Below are 16,742 nucleotides of genomic sequence, written 5' to 3'. Positions count from 1 at the left end.
TGCAGAGGTAACGATCATTAAAACCATACGAAATGTTAACCTGCTATTGCGGAAAATGTAGAAAAAGATTTCCGATTGGATTATGTGCAGAAATAAAAACCGGCTACAGAAATATATATGCAAGTGAGACTTTCTACTTTTTCAAAAACGGATTGATACATCTCTCAATTGATTTACACTTGAAACTACTGTTGAATCAGCTTCGTGTTAGCATCTGTTTTTTTAACACTCACTCGATTCTATTCTATTTCTTTAGGGTGAACCGAGTTCACAGTCATCCAGTCACACTGCTGAATTTGTCGCTGATGCCATCAAAGATGTAACTGCACCACTGGGTAATTTCTCCGTGAATATCATCATTTCGCTAATAAAGGTTAAACAGAAGAATTTATTCCTAGAAATGCCGTATGATTCGTTGGCCGTACAGTATATACATATCGTCAACAGACTTTAGGGCCGGATATTGTTGAATTTTGTATGAAAAATGAATTATTTGAATCGGCTTTTATTTTACTTGTTTATCGAATAAATTGATTTATGTAGATATCAATATACGACCCTTCATATTACAATGAATAGGTCAAGAAGGTAAACACGCGAGTGATTCCATTCTACCGATTGTTCAAAGTCAAAGAGAAAGGTTTCGGGTTCGAGCTCAGGAACTGGAAGCTGTAAGTTAATAGATAGCTTCAAAAGAGGTTTTATTACAAATTGCTTTGTAATCAATACGTGTTGCATTTTGGTGGTCTCTTTACAGCAAACTATTTCACAGCAACAACAAGTACACCTTCTGCAAAACGAAATTGACAAACTTCGATCGGACAATGTTAAACTGTATGAGAAGATCAAATTTTTGCAATCGTATCCATCATCGCAGGTATAACTTCAGCTATCTTTGTTGTTAACAGTTATTTTGAAATCTGGAATTTTTTTGGAAATTTGTGTATCCTTCTTTTTCTTGACAGCGATCAGCTGAGGACGGTTCAGCCTTCAGCCAGTATTCATCGCGGTATGAAGAAAAGTTGGACCCTTTCACTATGTTCAGTAAAAAGGTATTGATTCCAGCGAATAACTTCTGAAGTTTTCAATTCATATATTTCATAAATTGGGTATTTTTTTAACTATTGAAAATATCCCACTTTGTAGGAGCGCCAGAGGAAGTACATGAATCTTAAACCATACGACAAGATCACTCTGAGCATGGTAAAATCAACTTGCTCTTCATTGTTTGGATATAATTTTACTTTCTTTCTTGACTATATAATCAAGCTCATCAAATTCTCAATTCTCTCGTCAATAGGGTCGCTTTATTATGAGTAATAGAGTAGCGAGGACATTCGTATTTTTCTACACTATTATTCTTCATTGTCTCGTGTTTCTGGTAAGTTCTGCTGATCACTGAAATGTTCTTCTTCACTATCATTGTAGTAATACTACTTCAGAAACGTTATCTTAACAATTTTATAGGTTCTGTATAAAATGGCACATCTTGAAGATTGTAAACGCGATGTGGCAGCGCAGTGTCAGCACAAGTAAGATTTACAACCGTAGAACTACAGCCCAAAGTGTATTCTGAAATTTGCGTAATCTCTTATACTAAATGCTTTAAATGTGTCGTTTTTTTTCAGTTTCGCTGAACACATGCTCAAGGTTCATGGAAGTAATGATATCCACCACGATCACTAGTGGCAGTTTCCAGATTTCCTATCTGCTTATTGGATGATTCATTTTGTTGTTTATTCATATTCTTAATCAAATACTTGTAAGATCTCGTCAGATGGCAACAACACTGAGTTATTGTTTAGTACATTTAATACGAATATAACATCGGGTGCATGGTTGTGTGGTGTAGACTTGTGGTTTAATAAAATCATTCCTCTTGGTTTGTGTGGTGGTGCAGCAATTTCTATTGTCTATTGGAGTCTTTAATGGTATTTTGTGAAATTGACGATTCGCTATCAGATGATTGTTACTTAAATGTTATTTATTTTCATTCTATTGCTCGCATTGTGTGCATTGATATTTACATGATCCTTCGAATGTTTTGTAAATACATTGTACAGTCTATTTCTATTCACGGTTTAATAAATATTCATTCAACGTATTATTACATGTATGTAATGAAAGATATAAAGCGTGTTATGTTGTGTCATTCCAACAGGATCTCGCTCGTCCACCAAAAAAGGATCACGAAGCAGTTACAGATAATTGAATAGCAAAGAAAAACAGTTACAAATATAGCTGCAAAGCAGCGATAACGGGTTTTCTGGATGCATGTGATCGAAAGGAAAAATTAATTACCGGGTATTCGATGGAAAAAATAAAATGAGATGATTTGGATATTATCGGAGCAATCCTCTTTTTGGTTGAATGGTCTAACCCAGTATAGTCCCCGTGATTTGGAAATTCTCGGAGCCCTCCTTTATTTACTTACTAAAAGACGTCACAAACTGTTATTGCGCCGGTGCTTGTTGTCTAACAAATCATTTCAATTCTTTATTTACAGTAACCTGATAAGTAATTTTAAGTTTCAAATAGGATGGAAAGTACATTCAGACAATCTGTTGGTTCAGAGAGACCGTTATTACAGTATCAATTTATACATTTCGTTTCGAAGCTGTCAGTTGCCGAATCTGAATAAAGATGAATTCTATTTGACGAAATCGGCGGAAAATATATAATAATAATAATAATCAACAGAATTTCAAGAGGGTTTTCGACGAAAGTCAGAAAACCCTAATTAAAAACTAACATTATAGTTATTTTAAAATTATAAACAGGTACGCGCGGTAACACGTACTGTTCACTTGCGTAATATCGGGCGTCAAATGGCAGATAACTGATGAATTTTCAGTTAAGCGCTTGACGGCCAATATGACGTCACTTTGAAATTGTGCGTAAAATCACATAAACAGCGAATTTACGAATAGAGCCCGCCATCAATGAACTGTCAAAGACTTGAAATATGAGTTGACATAAATATATCAATATTGGTTTATTTTGTGGCTTAATGGATTTTTGGGTTGAATACCAGTTTAACACTTATTACACGAGCCTTTACAGTAAAGATGCATATAACCAGGATTTATATTGCATTCTCCTACCGATGCCCAATACGGGCAATTATTGTTTTCATCCGGGCAGTTACCTACAACATGGAAAAAAGTATCAATCTTAAAACGGAGGCAGAGGGAACTAAGAAATGTTCACGTAAATCGTTCGTCTAAATAAAAACATTATCTATTATTATAGTGATGTATTTATTTGAATAGTCGCGTATTTTACCTTTCTTACGACTTCCGCCTCCTCCACCTCCGCTACCGCCACCACCACCTCCGCCACCCCCTCCATTCTTGTCTTTAACGCCGTCAGTCCATTCGACTGAAATTCAAATAGAAAAGCACTTTCTAAATTCGTAAAAGATTATCTTTCATCTGTTTTCGGAGATAATTACTTTTATAGGTTTAATACGCTTTAAAACTACACTCACGATCGAGCTCCAAATTAACACGAGTCTCTAAACGTTCTCTGTTTCTCAAGCCAGGGTCATCTAAATCAAATCCAGCTGGAAAGAATATCACAATCTTGTAAATTCGGATGGTATACTGTACTGTACTGACAAGAGGACTGAATCAAGGAGACATATCGGTAATATCATTGATAAAGCTTCAACAGAGAAACCGTAGAAATGTTTCCGAACTTACGACAAAATCCGCACGATTTGCGACAAACTTCTTGTTGTCCAGCAATCCCTAGACTATTCCAAGCACATAAACCCATGTTATATGGACAGTAGTTCGTCTTCGTGTCCTTACAAGGTTCTATCATTGAAAGTAGAATTTTATTCGCCAGGTTTCAGATAGGATATACGTACTTAAGGCTAAACAAAAATGATACCTTGTTTCTCCGCAGCGGCCGGGTCATTTTTGTAAAATATGATAAAATTTATAAACAGTTCATTTCTATAGCGGCCGGGTCTGTTATAGTGAAATTGATCACGATTTAAAAAAAAGTAATGTATAGGGTAGATAGGCGGCCGGCCGGGTCAACATTTAAGCTCAGCAGAGCGGAGAAACAAGGTATCAATTTTTTTTGGCCTAAATTGCTTTTAATTTCTGATAAATATATTGCAGCGTGATTTTTCGTTCATGTTAGGCCTAAACGATATCGTTATCTTACGGAAACTGTATCTTCACTTACTGTCACATTGAACTCCATCCCACTCGGCATCACATTCACATTTACACTCAGCACGGTTCAATTTCCCATTCTTGCATGACGAAAGTACACATTCTAAGTGAAAGAAAACACTGACTTTATTTATCGAGTAAAATCACGTTTATGATTATTTCTCTGCTAAAAGATGATTCTATTCATAATCTAAAACGATTCATCGAGAAAATGAGGGAATTAATGATAACTTACTGCAGGAAGAAGCGGTGGTGCTGTCGCATGCTCTTTTCGTAGCTACAAACGTATAAAACCACTCGCGTGAATACACGAGGAATCAATCGAAATGCAACAATTTGAAAAAAGGCAAAATAGCAGCATACCGCACAATAAACCATCCATACAGAAACTGTAACCAGGAGGACATTTAGAGCAAGCCCTTCCAGTGATATATGGGTGAGGTGCACCTATGTAATCCATTGGGTAGTTACCACTGAAAAATCAATCATCACCTGATCATTGAGAGCGAATGACTGAATCCAATGTCATACGAGTTACATTGATTAGTGAATATGTATAATCATTTTGGACCTCATCACGCAGGTCGCATCGCTAGATCCTACTAGAATCCGCGCGAGACTGGATCCAATTTGTCCTATTTCTCAGATTAATCAACTCACCCCCAGGCATAGTCACAGAATACCTCCGTCGGATATGTCCGCGCACAACCAGATCTGTGACCGCATCCCACTAAACGCGTCTTTGCCCAAGCGATCTTGAATTCATTAATGTATAGAATTTAAAATTCTGGAATTTCTCATGATTTACAAAAAGTTGATAAACCATTAAACAGAGCGACAGATATTACAGAGAAATTACAGATAAATGAAAGAAATTGGTTTATGTAAATTTGCAAACGATTTGTTTGGAATATTATAAATTGCTACTCTTACCTGTGTATAATGTCCACAAATACCACTGCAGCGACGTGTACTATACGTGTATTGCTTGTACTCATTATACCAGCCCATTACCGCTCTACATTCGAAAATAGAAACAATAGTTTCTCATTGAAGTCTGATGATGATAATACTGAAGATACAGGAATGGTGACTTACATTTTGATTCCTCCATTAAGTTGATAGTTCTGTCCTACAATACCGTAAGGCTTGAATTTTCTCTGATCGTTTGTGTTGTGACCTTGATGACAACCGTCTGTCCAACGCTGCGCTTGGTTCTCTAGCCTATCATCCCATTCCTAAATAAGTCAACGATTAAATTCATGAACATCTTGTCCTTCGACGGATTTTACAATGATGGTTGGGATATTGTCAGAATCAAATCGAATTAATTTCATGAAAAGTATTACCAAAGCTATCATATTTGCGGCTTGAGGTTCCCCATCTTGTCCTTTGGCAACTCGAGCACGGACCATGTTATGCATATCCAACATAAACTGTTTCTCTTTTTTCGAATAGCCAGAATTGAGCTTCAAACCCCAATTCTTGTGGTCGGCTCGACAGATCACACCATTTCCACACAAAACACCACAGAATATAATCAATTTAGTAGCTGGATTGAACATCCTCGGATTGTTGAAGATGATTAAGAGTGCGATGGTGGCTCTTGGTTTTTATAACGACGTTAAGTATGTCGGTTTTTCAGAGCTCAAGTGTGGCAGATGATGGGAAAAGGACTTCCAGTTGAGAGATGAGAAAAATCAGCTGTTGAAGTCATACAACTGACATCTAAAGGCGTGTAGTAATTGTTACTATGTCGGCGAGTAAATCACATATTTCCACATCCATGCAATTTTTGCGTATACTATATATCTTGGTATAATAATGGGAGTATAATCTATTTACTTGGTTATATGTAGAATTGTTATATTCAGCATTGTGTTGATTAATGCACATTTAATTCAATTCAAATTCGATTCAAAATATATTCAGTAAAGAATCATGTATAAATACTAATTGTGGCTGCAGAACAGTATATAGAACATTTATGGCGCGAATGGTGGCTGATTCGGGCCATACTAGAAAATTTGTCTGTACGGCTAGAGCAACGATAAACATTTTTTCACATTGGCCCGTTTTTTTTGTTTTCTCGCGCGAAATGTGCTTTTTATTTCACGTTTTCGGGGAATAAAATCTGTTTTTGCGCGTTCTTGTGGAGGACGGTGAAAGATGTGGCCCGAATCAGCCACTTGTCCGTTCTAGTTCTTATTTTTTCACGAAAATTATATCATTCGTAAATAAATGATTATTACTAATAGAGAAAGTGCGCCCTTTCGGGGTTCGTCGATCGTGGGAACGAAATGATTCTTTCAATATAAAAGCTGATGGAACAGTTGAATTGCAGAGGTCGAGTGTGAAACTGTTGAATACGCCTGAAACGTGTGTTATACAGTCGTTTCTCGATAGCACTGTCGTCTGGAAGGAAGAATCTAGCTGTGGCATGCGAGTACCTATCCGCCATCGTATTGTCTCGGAGCTGTCAATCATCACCGGAGACTTGATTAATCCTCCGTCAGACTGTTAACGCGTTGGAAAATGAACTGCAGAGAATGTTGTTTTTCCCATATTGCTAACAACTAACATATATACACCACGCTATAAGCCACTTCTTCGTATACAAGAACCTTTGAAAGCTGAAGTTGCTGATGCTCCCCATAAGATCTGATAAAAGGAAATTATCTCGACTTAATACGTATCGAAATCATTTACATATTTCTTTATTGACTTAAATAAATTTGAGAGATAAATAAAAAGTAAACGGTCAAACCACAAACTTCAAAATGTATTTCGGCCTCCAACTGAATTAAGAAGAAAGCAGTAAAAAATCCGCGATTCTCGAAGTCTTAAGACTTTGTAAAGGGAGTTACTTATTTTTTCTCTCTTATTTTGTATAAAGATAAAAGTTGAACAATCGAATATAAATCTTGAATATAAAGTTAAAAGAATATTTAAAAAAAACTAACTATAATCAATAATGTAAATAAATTGGACAAAATCTAAGGTTTAATGAAATAGTTTGTGTATTCGCTACATATCTATAGTTTCGCATCTGTCGGCTCTATTTCATCGGAAGAGTTTTCTAGTGATGGTTGAACCTGCTTTTCGACAACGCAATTTTCGTTAGTAATGCCAACTTCATTTTCCACTGGCATTAGTTCTATGTCATCAGCGGAATATTTCAGTTGTTCGTGACACAGCTTCTCAACTACGCCAGTTCCGATCGAATCGCCAAGTACGTTCACTGATGTTCTGAAACGGTCCCTACAAAACAGAAAATCCAACCGTCAACACGGTCAAATAAAAAATCGTAGAATTCAATGCCCGATGCATTATTTCGAGTCTCAATTCGATCTGGGTTCAAATCGTGAACAAATCCACGAATATCAAAATATAATTTATGAGTCTATAAAAACAATGAAGATTTCATAGCTACTTACAGGAACCAATCGATAGCCAAAATCAGAGAGATGTCATTGGACGGAAGCCCTACTGCCGTTAGCACTATAATCATGGTGACAAGACCTGCTTGAGGTACACCAGCCGCTCCGATAGAAGCGGCCGTAGCAGTTATGCTGAAATAAATCAAATTAATGAATTTCAACTACAGCGAAAAAAAGGAGAAAATGATCATGATAATACAAGACTACAATTAATAACTATGAAACACTTAAGTCGATAGAGAATTTTGATTTTTGATGAGCCATCCACGTCCGTTAGTGATTTACAGCCCTGAATCACTCTATAGCCCTGTTCAGACCCCTATCATGCATCTCTCAATAATTTCATGTAATAATACGTCTTCATAAAAAAACGTTTCGATGAAAATTGATGTAATCAATTTTAAGTTTAGTGAATTGAATAAGTTTAATTCAGATATTCTCGAAATTATTTCTACCTCACAACTATTACTTGGCCAACGCTCAAAGTGATGTTGTTGATTTGTGCTATGAAAATGGCGGCTACAGCTTCGTACAGAGCTGTTCCATCCATGTTTATTGTGGCACCGATCGGTAGCATGAATCGTGTCACTCGCTTGTCGACTTTGTTTTTCTCTTCCAAACACTGGAATGTGACCGGAAGTGTGGCCGAACTATTTTATGAAAAAGATCCAGAATACATGCGCTGTGCAATGGATAACAATATGAATGGACATTGGAAAACGTGTTTTCATCAATATGAACGTCACTTATGTAATTTCGATTTCGCTTTAATTCTAAGTCTTCCTCTCACCTGGATGCCGTGGCTAATGCTGTTATCAGAGCCTGGACGACTTTATAAATGAAAGTGAATGGATTTTTTCTAACGATAACCGCGTATATCACCGGTAGAATGATCAAACCGTGAATTGCCAAACCGGCCAAAACTGTGCCCATGTATTTTCCGAGTTGCGCGAGGATGACAGCCGGTTTGTCCATAGCTACAATCTTTGCCGCCACCAGAAATATCACACCGATCGGAGAATACCTGAAAACGATTTTCAGAATTTATGTAGTTGTTTCTTTGTGTAGCACCCTCGTAATTAGATAACTAACTTGAAAATAATTACCGCTTGAAAAATAACATATTTATTGCACAATATCGTCGAAAATAAATTACATAATATAAATTGATAATAATTTCTTCAAGGATCAATAAAGAATATTGACTATTTTGGATTTGAATACATTGTTAATTGAATTGAATTGACCAACGATGACGATGACGTAGTGCACATCCTCTTAACTTTGAAATTTATCAAAAACGAAATCAGAGTTATGAAACATATTCTAATTAAAAAACAAACGCTGAAATTCACAATGTTTGACATTGCACATCGACGAATCACACATAACCCCTTAAATAACGCATACTAGCTAGGCACGTATCAATGTATGTTTAGTAAACATTATTGTAACGGATTTTACGGCGTCAAAATGATTTGAAACCTTTCTGGATAACGTCTTGATAGATTCACGGATATGTATATTACCGGTGTCTATTTCAAGACCACATACCAGTGCATATTATTATATTAACATGTACTGATCAGGTTTCTATTGACTTTCGATACATCTATTTTAAAACTTCATTCAATAAGCACAACTCAAACAAACCTCACCAAGTTCATACGTACCATATAACTATTCTGATGAGTTTCATAATAGCTTCGTTCAGGGAATCGAAAAAAACAACCAAAGGTCGTCCTTTTTCACCCAATCTACCGATCACAATGCCGAAAGCAATTACGAAAACTACGATGCCGAGAATGTTAGAACCGCTGGAAAGGGTCACAGTCGGGTAATAACCTTCATCCGTTTCTGAAACGGGGAGAAAGACTTGCAGAACGAGCTTCAAATATTAAAACTCGATAATAAGAATTCTTAGATATAAGAATTCTTAGATAGATCCTGTCAAAAATACAATTTATCGAGTTGGTACATTTATCGAGAAATACAATGTGCTTACCTTGAACAAATGTGCCTATTGTTGTTTCTGAAACAAATGATTCATCATCGTTAAAAACAATTACAATGTAACCAAAACTCGGATATGTTAATTAAATCATAACATTGAGAAGAGATAATTAACGAAAAGGTTTAAAAATATTGAATAAGTTTTTATAGATGTTAGCAGCAGCTTACGCGTTGCGTTGGACACACTAGACATTAAAGTTGTAGCAGTTGTTGTACTGACGACTTTTATCTTTTCCTTCACAAGGACTGTTTTTGTCTGAAACGATTAAAAAAATAATTTTCGATAGAACGATCATGGAAATTGATGAATGCACTACATGCCACGAACCTGCTTGAATGTTGCTTCTATGAGATTCATTGGAAACATATTCCTGAAAAGAGAATGATTAATTGAACTCTGTGACTTTTAATTATATATAAGTACGAACAAAGATGAACAATACCTGATTAGATCTAAAATCGAATCAACCGGATTCACGATCCGTGATTTTCGAGTGGATTTGATCTCACTGTTTGATCCTGGTTTTATTGCCAACACCAAAATGATGCCCAAAATGACAGCAATGATCGTTGTACACATGTAGTAAGCGATAGTAAACAAACCAATCCGGCCGCTGGCTTTGGAATCCAAAGCTGCCAAACCAGATATCAAACTTGAGATGATCAGTGGTAAAATCAGCATCTTCAGCATTCTCAACAGCAGTTGTCCTGGAAATGCGAGGTACATAATCTCTCGTTTCGTCCATGGAGTTGGTTTTAATCGCAGACCGATTCCCATTCCTATACCAATTATCATCGCCAATATCATTGCAATTAGTAACGCATTATCTTTGAACCATATCCGACATTTTTCAGAACTCGATTTCGGTGCTGTATTTTTTGATTGCTCTCCACCGTTTTCAACGTCATCGTTGGCTGGAGGATACGTTACACTAGACATATCTAGTTCGAAGCGGTCACAAGTCTGACTTTAATCTTCTAGTACTTGATTTATCCACGTCTTTCAAATTCGATGAATATCTTCACCAAGTCTCCAGCCAAGGTATCTCTTACATCAACCGCACTAGAAATTGCTTTCAATGCAAGAAAACTTTCATTTCAGCGTACCGTATTAATATGTGTATGCCTTAAGTCACTGATCGATCACGGAACTTTCAACCAGTCAGACTAAATCTATAGACTCATATACCAAAAACCAAACATGAAAATGCGAACAATTGCTACTTAAGAACTTAGTGAATGCCGATCCTCAGTAGAAAGTTCTATACCAGGAAGTCCTACGTGCATTTCACTCATTTCAAAGTATAATGTATTCCATGCTGAAAACCTGAATAGGACAAATGAGGTCGTATATATCTGAAATGAGGGGCTATCTAAATTCTAATTGACATCTGACGACGAATAAAGACGCTAACAAATCACGCATAATCAGCTGCCGAATAACAAAGAAGTTATATAAGTTGAAACTTCGTCATTATCAGAGGATTAAAATGCGTAAATGATCGTTCACAATATTGTGTATTATCATTCACTGAGGCAGTTGTCATCATCTGTTATTGCAATTGTTACTGATAGAACTTTTTGAAAGTCCTCTGTGCATTCCATTCATTTGACCAAACTGAAAGCCTGAATAGGACAATTAATAACGTCTAAATTCTAGACATCTGAATGGTAAATAAAGCTTATAACTCCTGCATAATCAGTCGTCGAATAAAAGAAGCTACAGAATTTGAAACTATAAATCATATTAATGTATTGAAATACGTAAAAAACCAATAACAATTCTGGGTTTAATTTACAGAAACAGGTTGTCATCATATTTTGGTCATACACTTTTCCTACTTTCTTAATTTTCTCATTAGTCCGTGGTTAACTTACACCATTACCACGAATTAATAAACAATTTTGCAATCTTTCAGATGCCGGATGAAGTGGGAAACTTCGTTCCCGCAAGCAAAGCCACAATAAATTGATAAGACATGGGAATTTATTGAAGAGAACATGAGAACGTTAGAAAATATTCGAATTCAAAATAAACGCCAAATTCACAATCGTAATTTTTATTTTGAAACGCCAATATTGATGACGTAGTGCACATCGACTCACACTGGCCCCTTAACGCAGTTATCAATGTATGTAATCATTATTGTAACGTTTTATAGTGGCATCAAAAAAGTGAACTATACTAACTGAATATAAATATTATCAATTTATACTAACTGGATATAAGTATTACCAATTTATACTAACTGGATATAAGTATTACCAATTTATCAAATATCATTAGATCTATCTATAAGGTTTACATGGAAACATTCGAAATATATCTATGCTTTCTTTGTATTGGTTTTATTTTTGCTTTCGGCATCGTTTTTCGGCTCTATTCCATTCGAAGAATTTGGTTTTGGAACCTGCTTTTCGACGACGGAGTTTTCGTTTGTTTCACCAACTTCATTTTCTACTGGCTTTAGTTCTATGTCATCGGCAGGATCTTTCAGTTGTTCGTGACACAGTTTCTCAACTACGCCAGTTCCGATCGAATCTCCAAGTACGTTCACTGATGTTCTGAAACGGTCCCTACAAAACAGAAAACCCAGCAGGTCAAATATATATCGTAGAATTCAACGTCCAATGCATTATTTTGAGTCTCGATTCCTTAGGGGTTCGAATCTTGAACAAATCCACGAGTATTAAAACTCGGTCGATAAAAATAATGAAGATTTTACAGCTACTTACAGGAACCAATCGATAGCCAAAATCAGAGAGATGTCGTCGGACGGTAGCCCTACTGCCGTTAGCACTATAATCATGGTGACAAGACCTGCTTGAGGTACACCAGCCGCTCCGATAGAAGCGGCCGTAGCAGTTATGCTGAAATCAATCGAAATAATGAATTTCAACTACAGCGAAAAACAGTAGAAAATGTGATAATAATATAAGACTGTATTATCTATAACTATGAAATACTTAGGTCGATTGACGTATTATTCGCTGAAAGCGCTTTGCAAGTACATACAGAATATCTCATACATAATTATTGAGATGGAGCTTCGATGTTCATTAGTGATGTACTGCATTTTATGAATAAGTTCATGCGCTTATCACTAATTTTCGAATTTTATTTTCTTGATGAAAACGAATACTATAAATTGTCTGTTATAGAGAATTTATTGAGACATTCTTGATCGTTAAAGCTCATCTGAGCAAATACGTACGAACTTTAATATATAGTGTTGATTTATCAAATGATGAGTTCACTAAAGTGATCTGACACGTATTATTATTATTATTGCCGTTACTGTAAATGTTGAATTATTTTCACCTCACAACGATTACTTGGCCAAAACTCAAAGTGATGTTGTTGATTTGTGCTATGAAAATGGCGGCTACAGCTTCGTACAGAGCTGTTCCATCCATGTTTATTGTGGCACCGATGGGAAGCATGAATCGTGTCACTCGCTTGTCGACTTTGTTTTTCTCTTCCAAACACTGGAATGTGACCGGAAGTGTGGCCGCACTATTTAAAGAAAAAACCAAAACCCTTGAACTTATGCGCTATGCAATGGATAACAATATGAATGGACATTGGAAAACGTGTTTTCATCAATATGAACGTCACTTATGTAATTTCGATTTCGCTTTATTTCTAAGTCTTCCGCTCACCTGGATGCCGTGGCTAATGCTGTTATCAGAGCCTGGCCAACTTTATAAATGAAAGTGAATGGATTTTTTCTAACGATAACCGCGTATATCACCGGTAGAATGATCAAACCGTGAATTGCCAAACCGGCCAAAACTGTGCCCATGTATTTTCCGAGTTGTGTGAGGACCTCAGTCGGTTTGTCCATAGCTACAATCTTTGCCGCCACCAGAAATACCACACCGATCGGAGAATACCTGAAAACGATTCTAGAATCTATGTACTTGTTGTGTTGTATAGCCCTATCTAAAGGGAGGGGGGAAATTGGGCCGTTGATAATACACAGTCGCTTGAAATCACAACTGACCGAATTGAAAGCGTTGATATGTTTATTATTTAAACTTCATTCAATAAGCACAACTCATACAAACCTCACCAGGTTCATACGTACCATATAACTATCGTGATGAGTTTCATAACAGCTTCGTTCAGGGAATCGAAAAATAGAACCAAAGGTCGTCCTTTTTCACCCAATCTACCGATCACAATGCCGAAAGCAATTACGAAAACTACGATGCCGAGAATGTTAGAACCGCTGGAAAGGGTCACAGTCGGGTAATAACCTTCATCCGTTTCTGAAACGGGGAGAAAGACTTGCAGAACGAGCTTCAAATATTAAAACTCGATTTTTGGTTTTCATAAATGTTCTCAAAAATGCGCTTACCTTGAACAAATGTACCCATTGTTGTTTCTGTAACAAAAAATTATCTATTCATTTTCAAAAACAAACATAATGGTGCATATAAACTATTAGAGAAAAGATGATTTTGTCTTCGATTCAATGCAAATATTGTTTATGGGTTCGGCCATCGCTGTGAATCTGTCACTGGAAATCGCTGTTAATTTGTTCCGAATACCAAAACTATATTCTAATTCAACTATTCTTTTCTTTCGGATATCTTAATTGTCATATTATATTTATACCAGCATTCAATATTTATCCGAACAAATAGATCAACGGAAAAGATACAAAGAAATTGTATAAAAACAAAAGCTGTTAACAGCAGCTTACGCATTGCGCTAGTTATAGCTGTGGCAGTTGTTGTACTGACGACTTCAGTCTTTTCCTTCACAAGGACTGTTTTTGTCTGAAACGATAAAAAGAATAACATAAAAAAGTAAAGAATAAAATTTCGATAGAACGATCATGGAAATTGATGAATGCACTACATGCCACGAACCTGCTTGAATGTTGCTTCTACGAGATTCATTGGAAACATATTCCTGAAAAGAGAATGATTAATTGAACTCTGTGACTTTTAATTATACATAAGTACGAAAAAAGATGAACAATACCTGATTAGATCTAAAATCGAATCAACCGGATTCACGATCCGTGATTTTCGAGTGGATTTGATCTCACTGTTTGATCCTGGTTTTATTGCCAACACCAAAATGATGCCCAAAATGACAGCAATGATCGTTGTACACATGTAGTAAGCGATAGTAAACAAACCAATCCGGCCGCTGGCTTTGGAATCCAAAGCTGCCAAACCAGATATCAAACTTGAGATGATCAGTGGTAAAATCAGCATCTTCAGCATTCTCAACAGCAGTTGTCCTGGAAATGCGAGGTACATAATCTCTCGTTTCGTCCATGGAGTTGGTTTTAATCGCAGACCGATTCCCATTCCTATACCAATTATCATCGCCAATATCATTGCAACTAGCAACGCATTATCTTTGAACCATTCTTTCAACGGTCCTTTCAACCAATCTTTCAACGGCCCTTTCATCCATTTCTTAAATCTTTCTGACTTTGATGCGGTGTCTTCTGATTGCTCTCCACCGTTTTCAACGTCATCGTTCACCGGGGTACCGTTCACTAGGGTATCGTTCACTGGCGTAACTTTAGACATATCCAGATCGTAGAGCCTGATTTCTAAGAGCCTTTAAGTGATTGATTTACCACTTCTTTTAAATTTATTAATATCTTTTACCAAGTCACCAGCCAAGGTTTTTCTAATATTCCTTATTTTCCTTAGGTTGAAATAACTGCAGTTGTATCGATATGTGAATGCTTCAAGGCACTGACTGATCTAGCAATGACCCTTTAACCAGTCAGACTAGATCCATATACCGAAAATCATAAAGAAAAAAATGCGAACAATTGCTACTGGTACTTAAAGAACTTAGGTAATGCCGATCCTCAGTAGAGACTTCTGTACTGGGACGTCTTAATTCGCATTTCACTCATTTCAAAGTATAATGTATTCCCAGCTGAAAACCTGAATAGTACAAATGAGGTCGTATATATCTGAAATGAGGGGCTATCTAAATTCTAATTGACGGTTAAATAATGAAAACGCTAATAAATTAGAAAAGGAGTCATTGAAAATAAAACTTTGTCATTATCAAAGGATCGTGACGCGTCAAAAACCACTCAGTGTTGCGTATAATTTACTGAGACAGGTTTTCATCATCTGTTATTTTTATGCAATTGCGACTTGAAGAGCCCTTTTAATGTGTTCTGTGCATTCCATTCGTTTGAACCAAATGAAAGCCTGAATAGGACAATTAATAAAGTCTAAATTCTAATTGACATTTGAATGGTAAAAAAAGCTTTTAAAAATGCATAATCAGTCGTCGAACAGAAAAGAAGTTATAGAACTTTTTTAAGTATTGAAATACGTAAAAAACCACTGACAATGTTGGGTATAATTTACTGAAACAAGTTGTCATCATATTTTGGTTATACACTTTTCCTGCTTTCTTAATTTTCTCATTAGTCCGTGGTTAACTTACACCATTATCACGAATTAATAAACAATTTTGCAATCTTTCAGATGCCGGATGAAGTGGGAAACTTCGTTCCCGCAAGCAAAGCCACAATAAATTATATTAACGAACTGCATTGATGTATCTAGTCAGAAATAGATTACACCTTGTCCGATCGAGATGATAGAAAGTAATACGATAAAGAAATACGGTTTTGAAAAATTCCTGTTGATCTGTAGCCCAGAAATATCCATCCCTTTACTGCCTGCCGTACGCTAAAAATCCCACAACGTCGCCTTAGAATAAACGTTCAAGCTTCGATCATAATCATTATGCGATTGAAACAAATTTCTGTATCTTGAAAATGTAAGAATTAAGAATTATACCGTTAAATCGCTTAAATACCTGTGAATTTATAATCGATATTTTTTTATCTACGCCGATATCAATTAAAACGTATTCATCTGTTAGATTATTATCTTAAAATGTAATTTGCGTCGTGGTCACGTCGCAGTTTGCGATCATGTTGCGCTGATACGTATAATTTTGCTGTGTGTGTGTGAATATTTACTCGCCTGGTTGATGAAACAGACACCGAATCAATTGATGACAAGAACGTCCAGAGTGGTAAAGCGCTCCTCGACACCAGATGGGGATATACGTACCTACACACGTAAACCG

At 36.3% G+C, this 16,742-nt stretch overlaps 3 protein-coding genes across 3 annotated transcripts; 1 reads left to right on the top strand and 2 right to left on the bottom strand.

The window, feature by feature from the left end:
- LOC141898580 (protein CASP-like) lies at positions 1–2,089 on the top strand. The gene is made up of 9 exons (XM_074784556.1): positions 1–123; positions 257–335; positions 580–671; positions 758–877; positions 966–1,052; positions 1,147–1,203; positions 1,301–1,381; positions 1,468–1,532; positions 1,629–2,089. The coding sequence occupies exons 1-9, from the start codon at positions 118–120 to the stop codon at positions 1,684–1,686; spliced, it is 645 nt and encodes a 214-aa protein (XP_074640657.1). The 5' UTR covers positions 1–117; the 3' UTR covers positions 1,687–2,089.
- A 1,375-nt stretch (positions 2,090–3,464) lies between these two features.
- On the bottom strand, positions 3,465–5,755 carry LOC141898227 (scoloptoxin SSD552-like). Its single transcript, XM_074784050.1, has 8 exons — positions 5,540–5,755; positions 5,289–5,428; positions 5,124–5,208; positions 4,851–4,945; positions 4,554–4,663; positions 4,201–4,293; positions 3,705–3,821; positions 3,465–3,565 (listed from the first exon to the last, which is right to left on the bottom strand). Exons 1-8 carry the CDS (start codon positions 5,753–5,755, stop codon positions 3,465–3,467), a joined length of 957 nt encoding a protein of 318 aa, XP_074640151.1.
- Positions 5,756–7,182: 1,427 nt separating this feature from the next.
- LOC141898226 (uncharacterized) lies at positions 7,183–15,360 on the bottom strand. Its single transcript, XM_074784049.1, has 19 exons — positions 14,640–15,360; positions 14,525–14,567; positions 14,356–14,431; positions 14,008–14,034; positions 13,735–13,918; positions 13,307–13,540; positions 12,966–13,160; positions 12,380–12,514; positions 11,977–12,220; positions 11,263–11,269; positions 10,087–10,585; positions 9,972–10,014; positions 9,812–9,899; positions 9,636–9,662; positions 9,304–9,487; positions 8,421–8,654; positions 8,086–8,280; positions 7,628–7,762; positions 7,183–7,451 (listed from the first exon to the last, which is right to left on the bottom strand). Exons 1-19 carry the CDS (start codon positions 15,200–15,202, stop codon positions 7,226–7,228), a joined length of 3,339 nt encoding a protein of 1,112 aa, XP_074640150.1. The 5' UTR covers positions 15,203–15,360; the 3' UTR covers positions 7,183–7,225.
- Between the last annotated feature and the right edge of the window lie 1,382 nt (positions 15,361–16,742).

This window comes from Tubulanus polymorphus, chromosome 2, assembly GCF_964204645.1.
Source record: "Tubulanus polymorphus chromosome 2, tnTubPoly1.2, whole genome shotgun sequence".
Lineage (NCBI taxonomy): Eukaryota > Metazoa > Nemertea > Palaeonemertea > Tubulaniformes > Tubulanidae > Tubulanus > Tubulanus polymorphus.
This window is presented reverse-complemented; position numbering and strand designations above follow the sequence as displayed.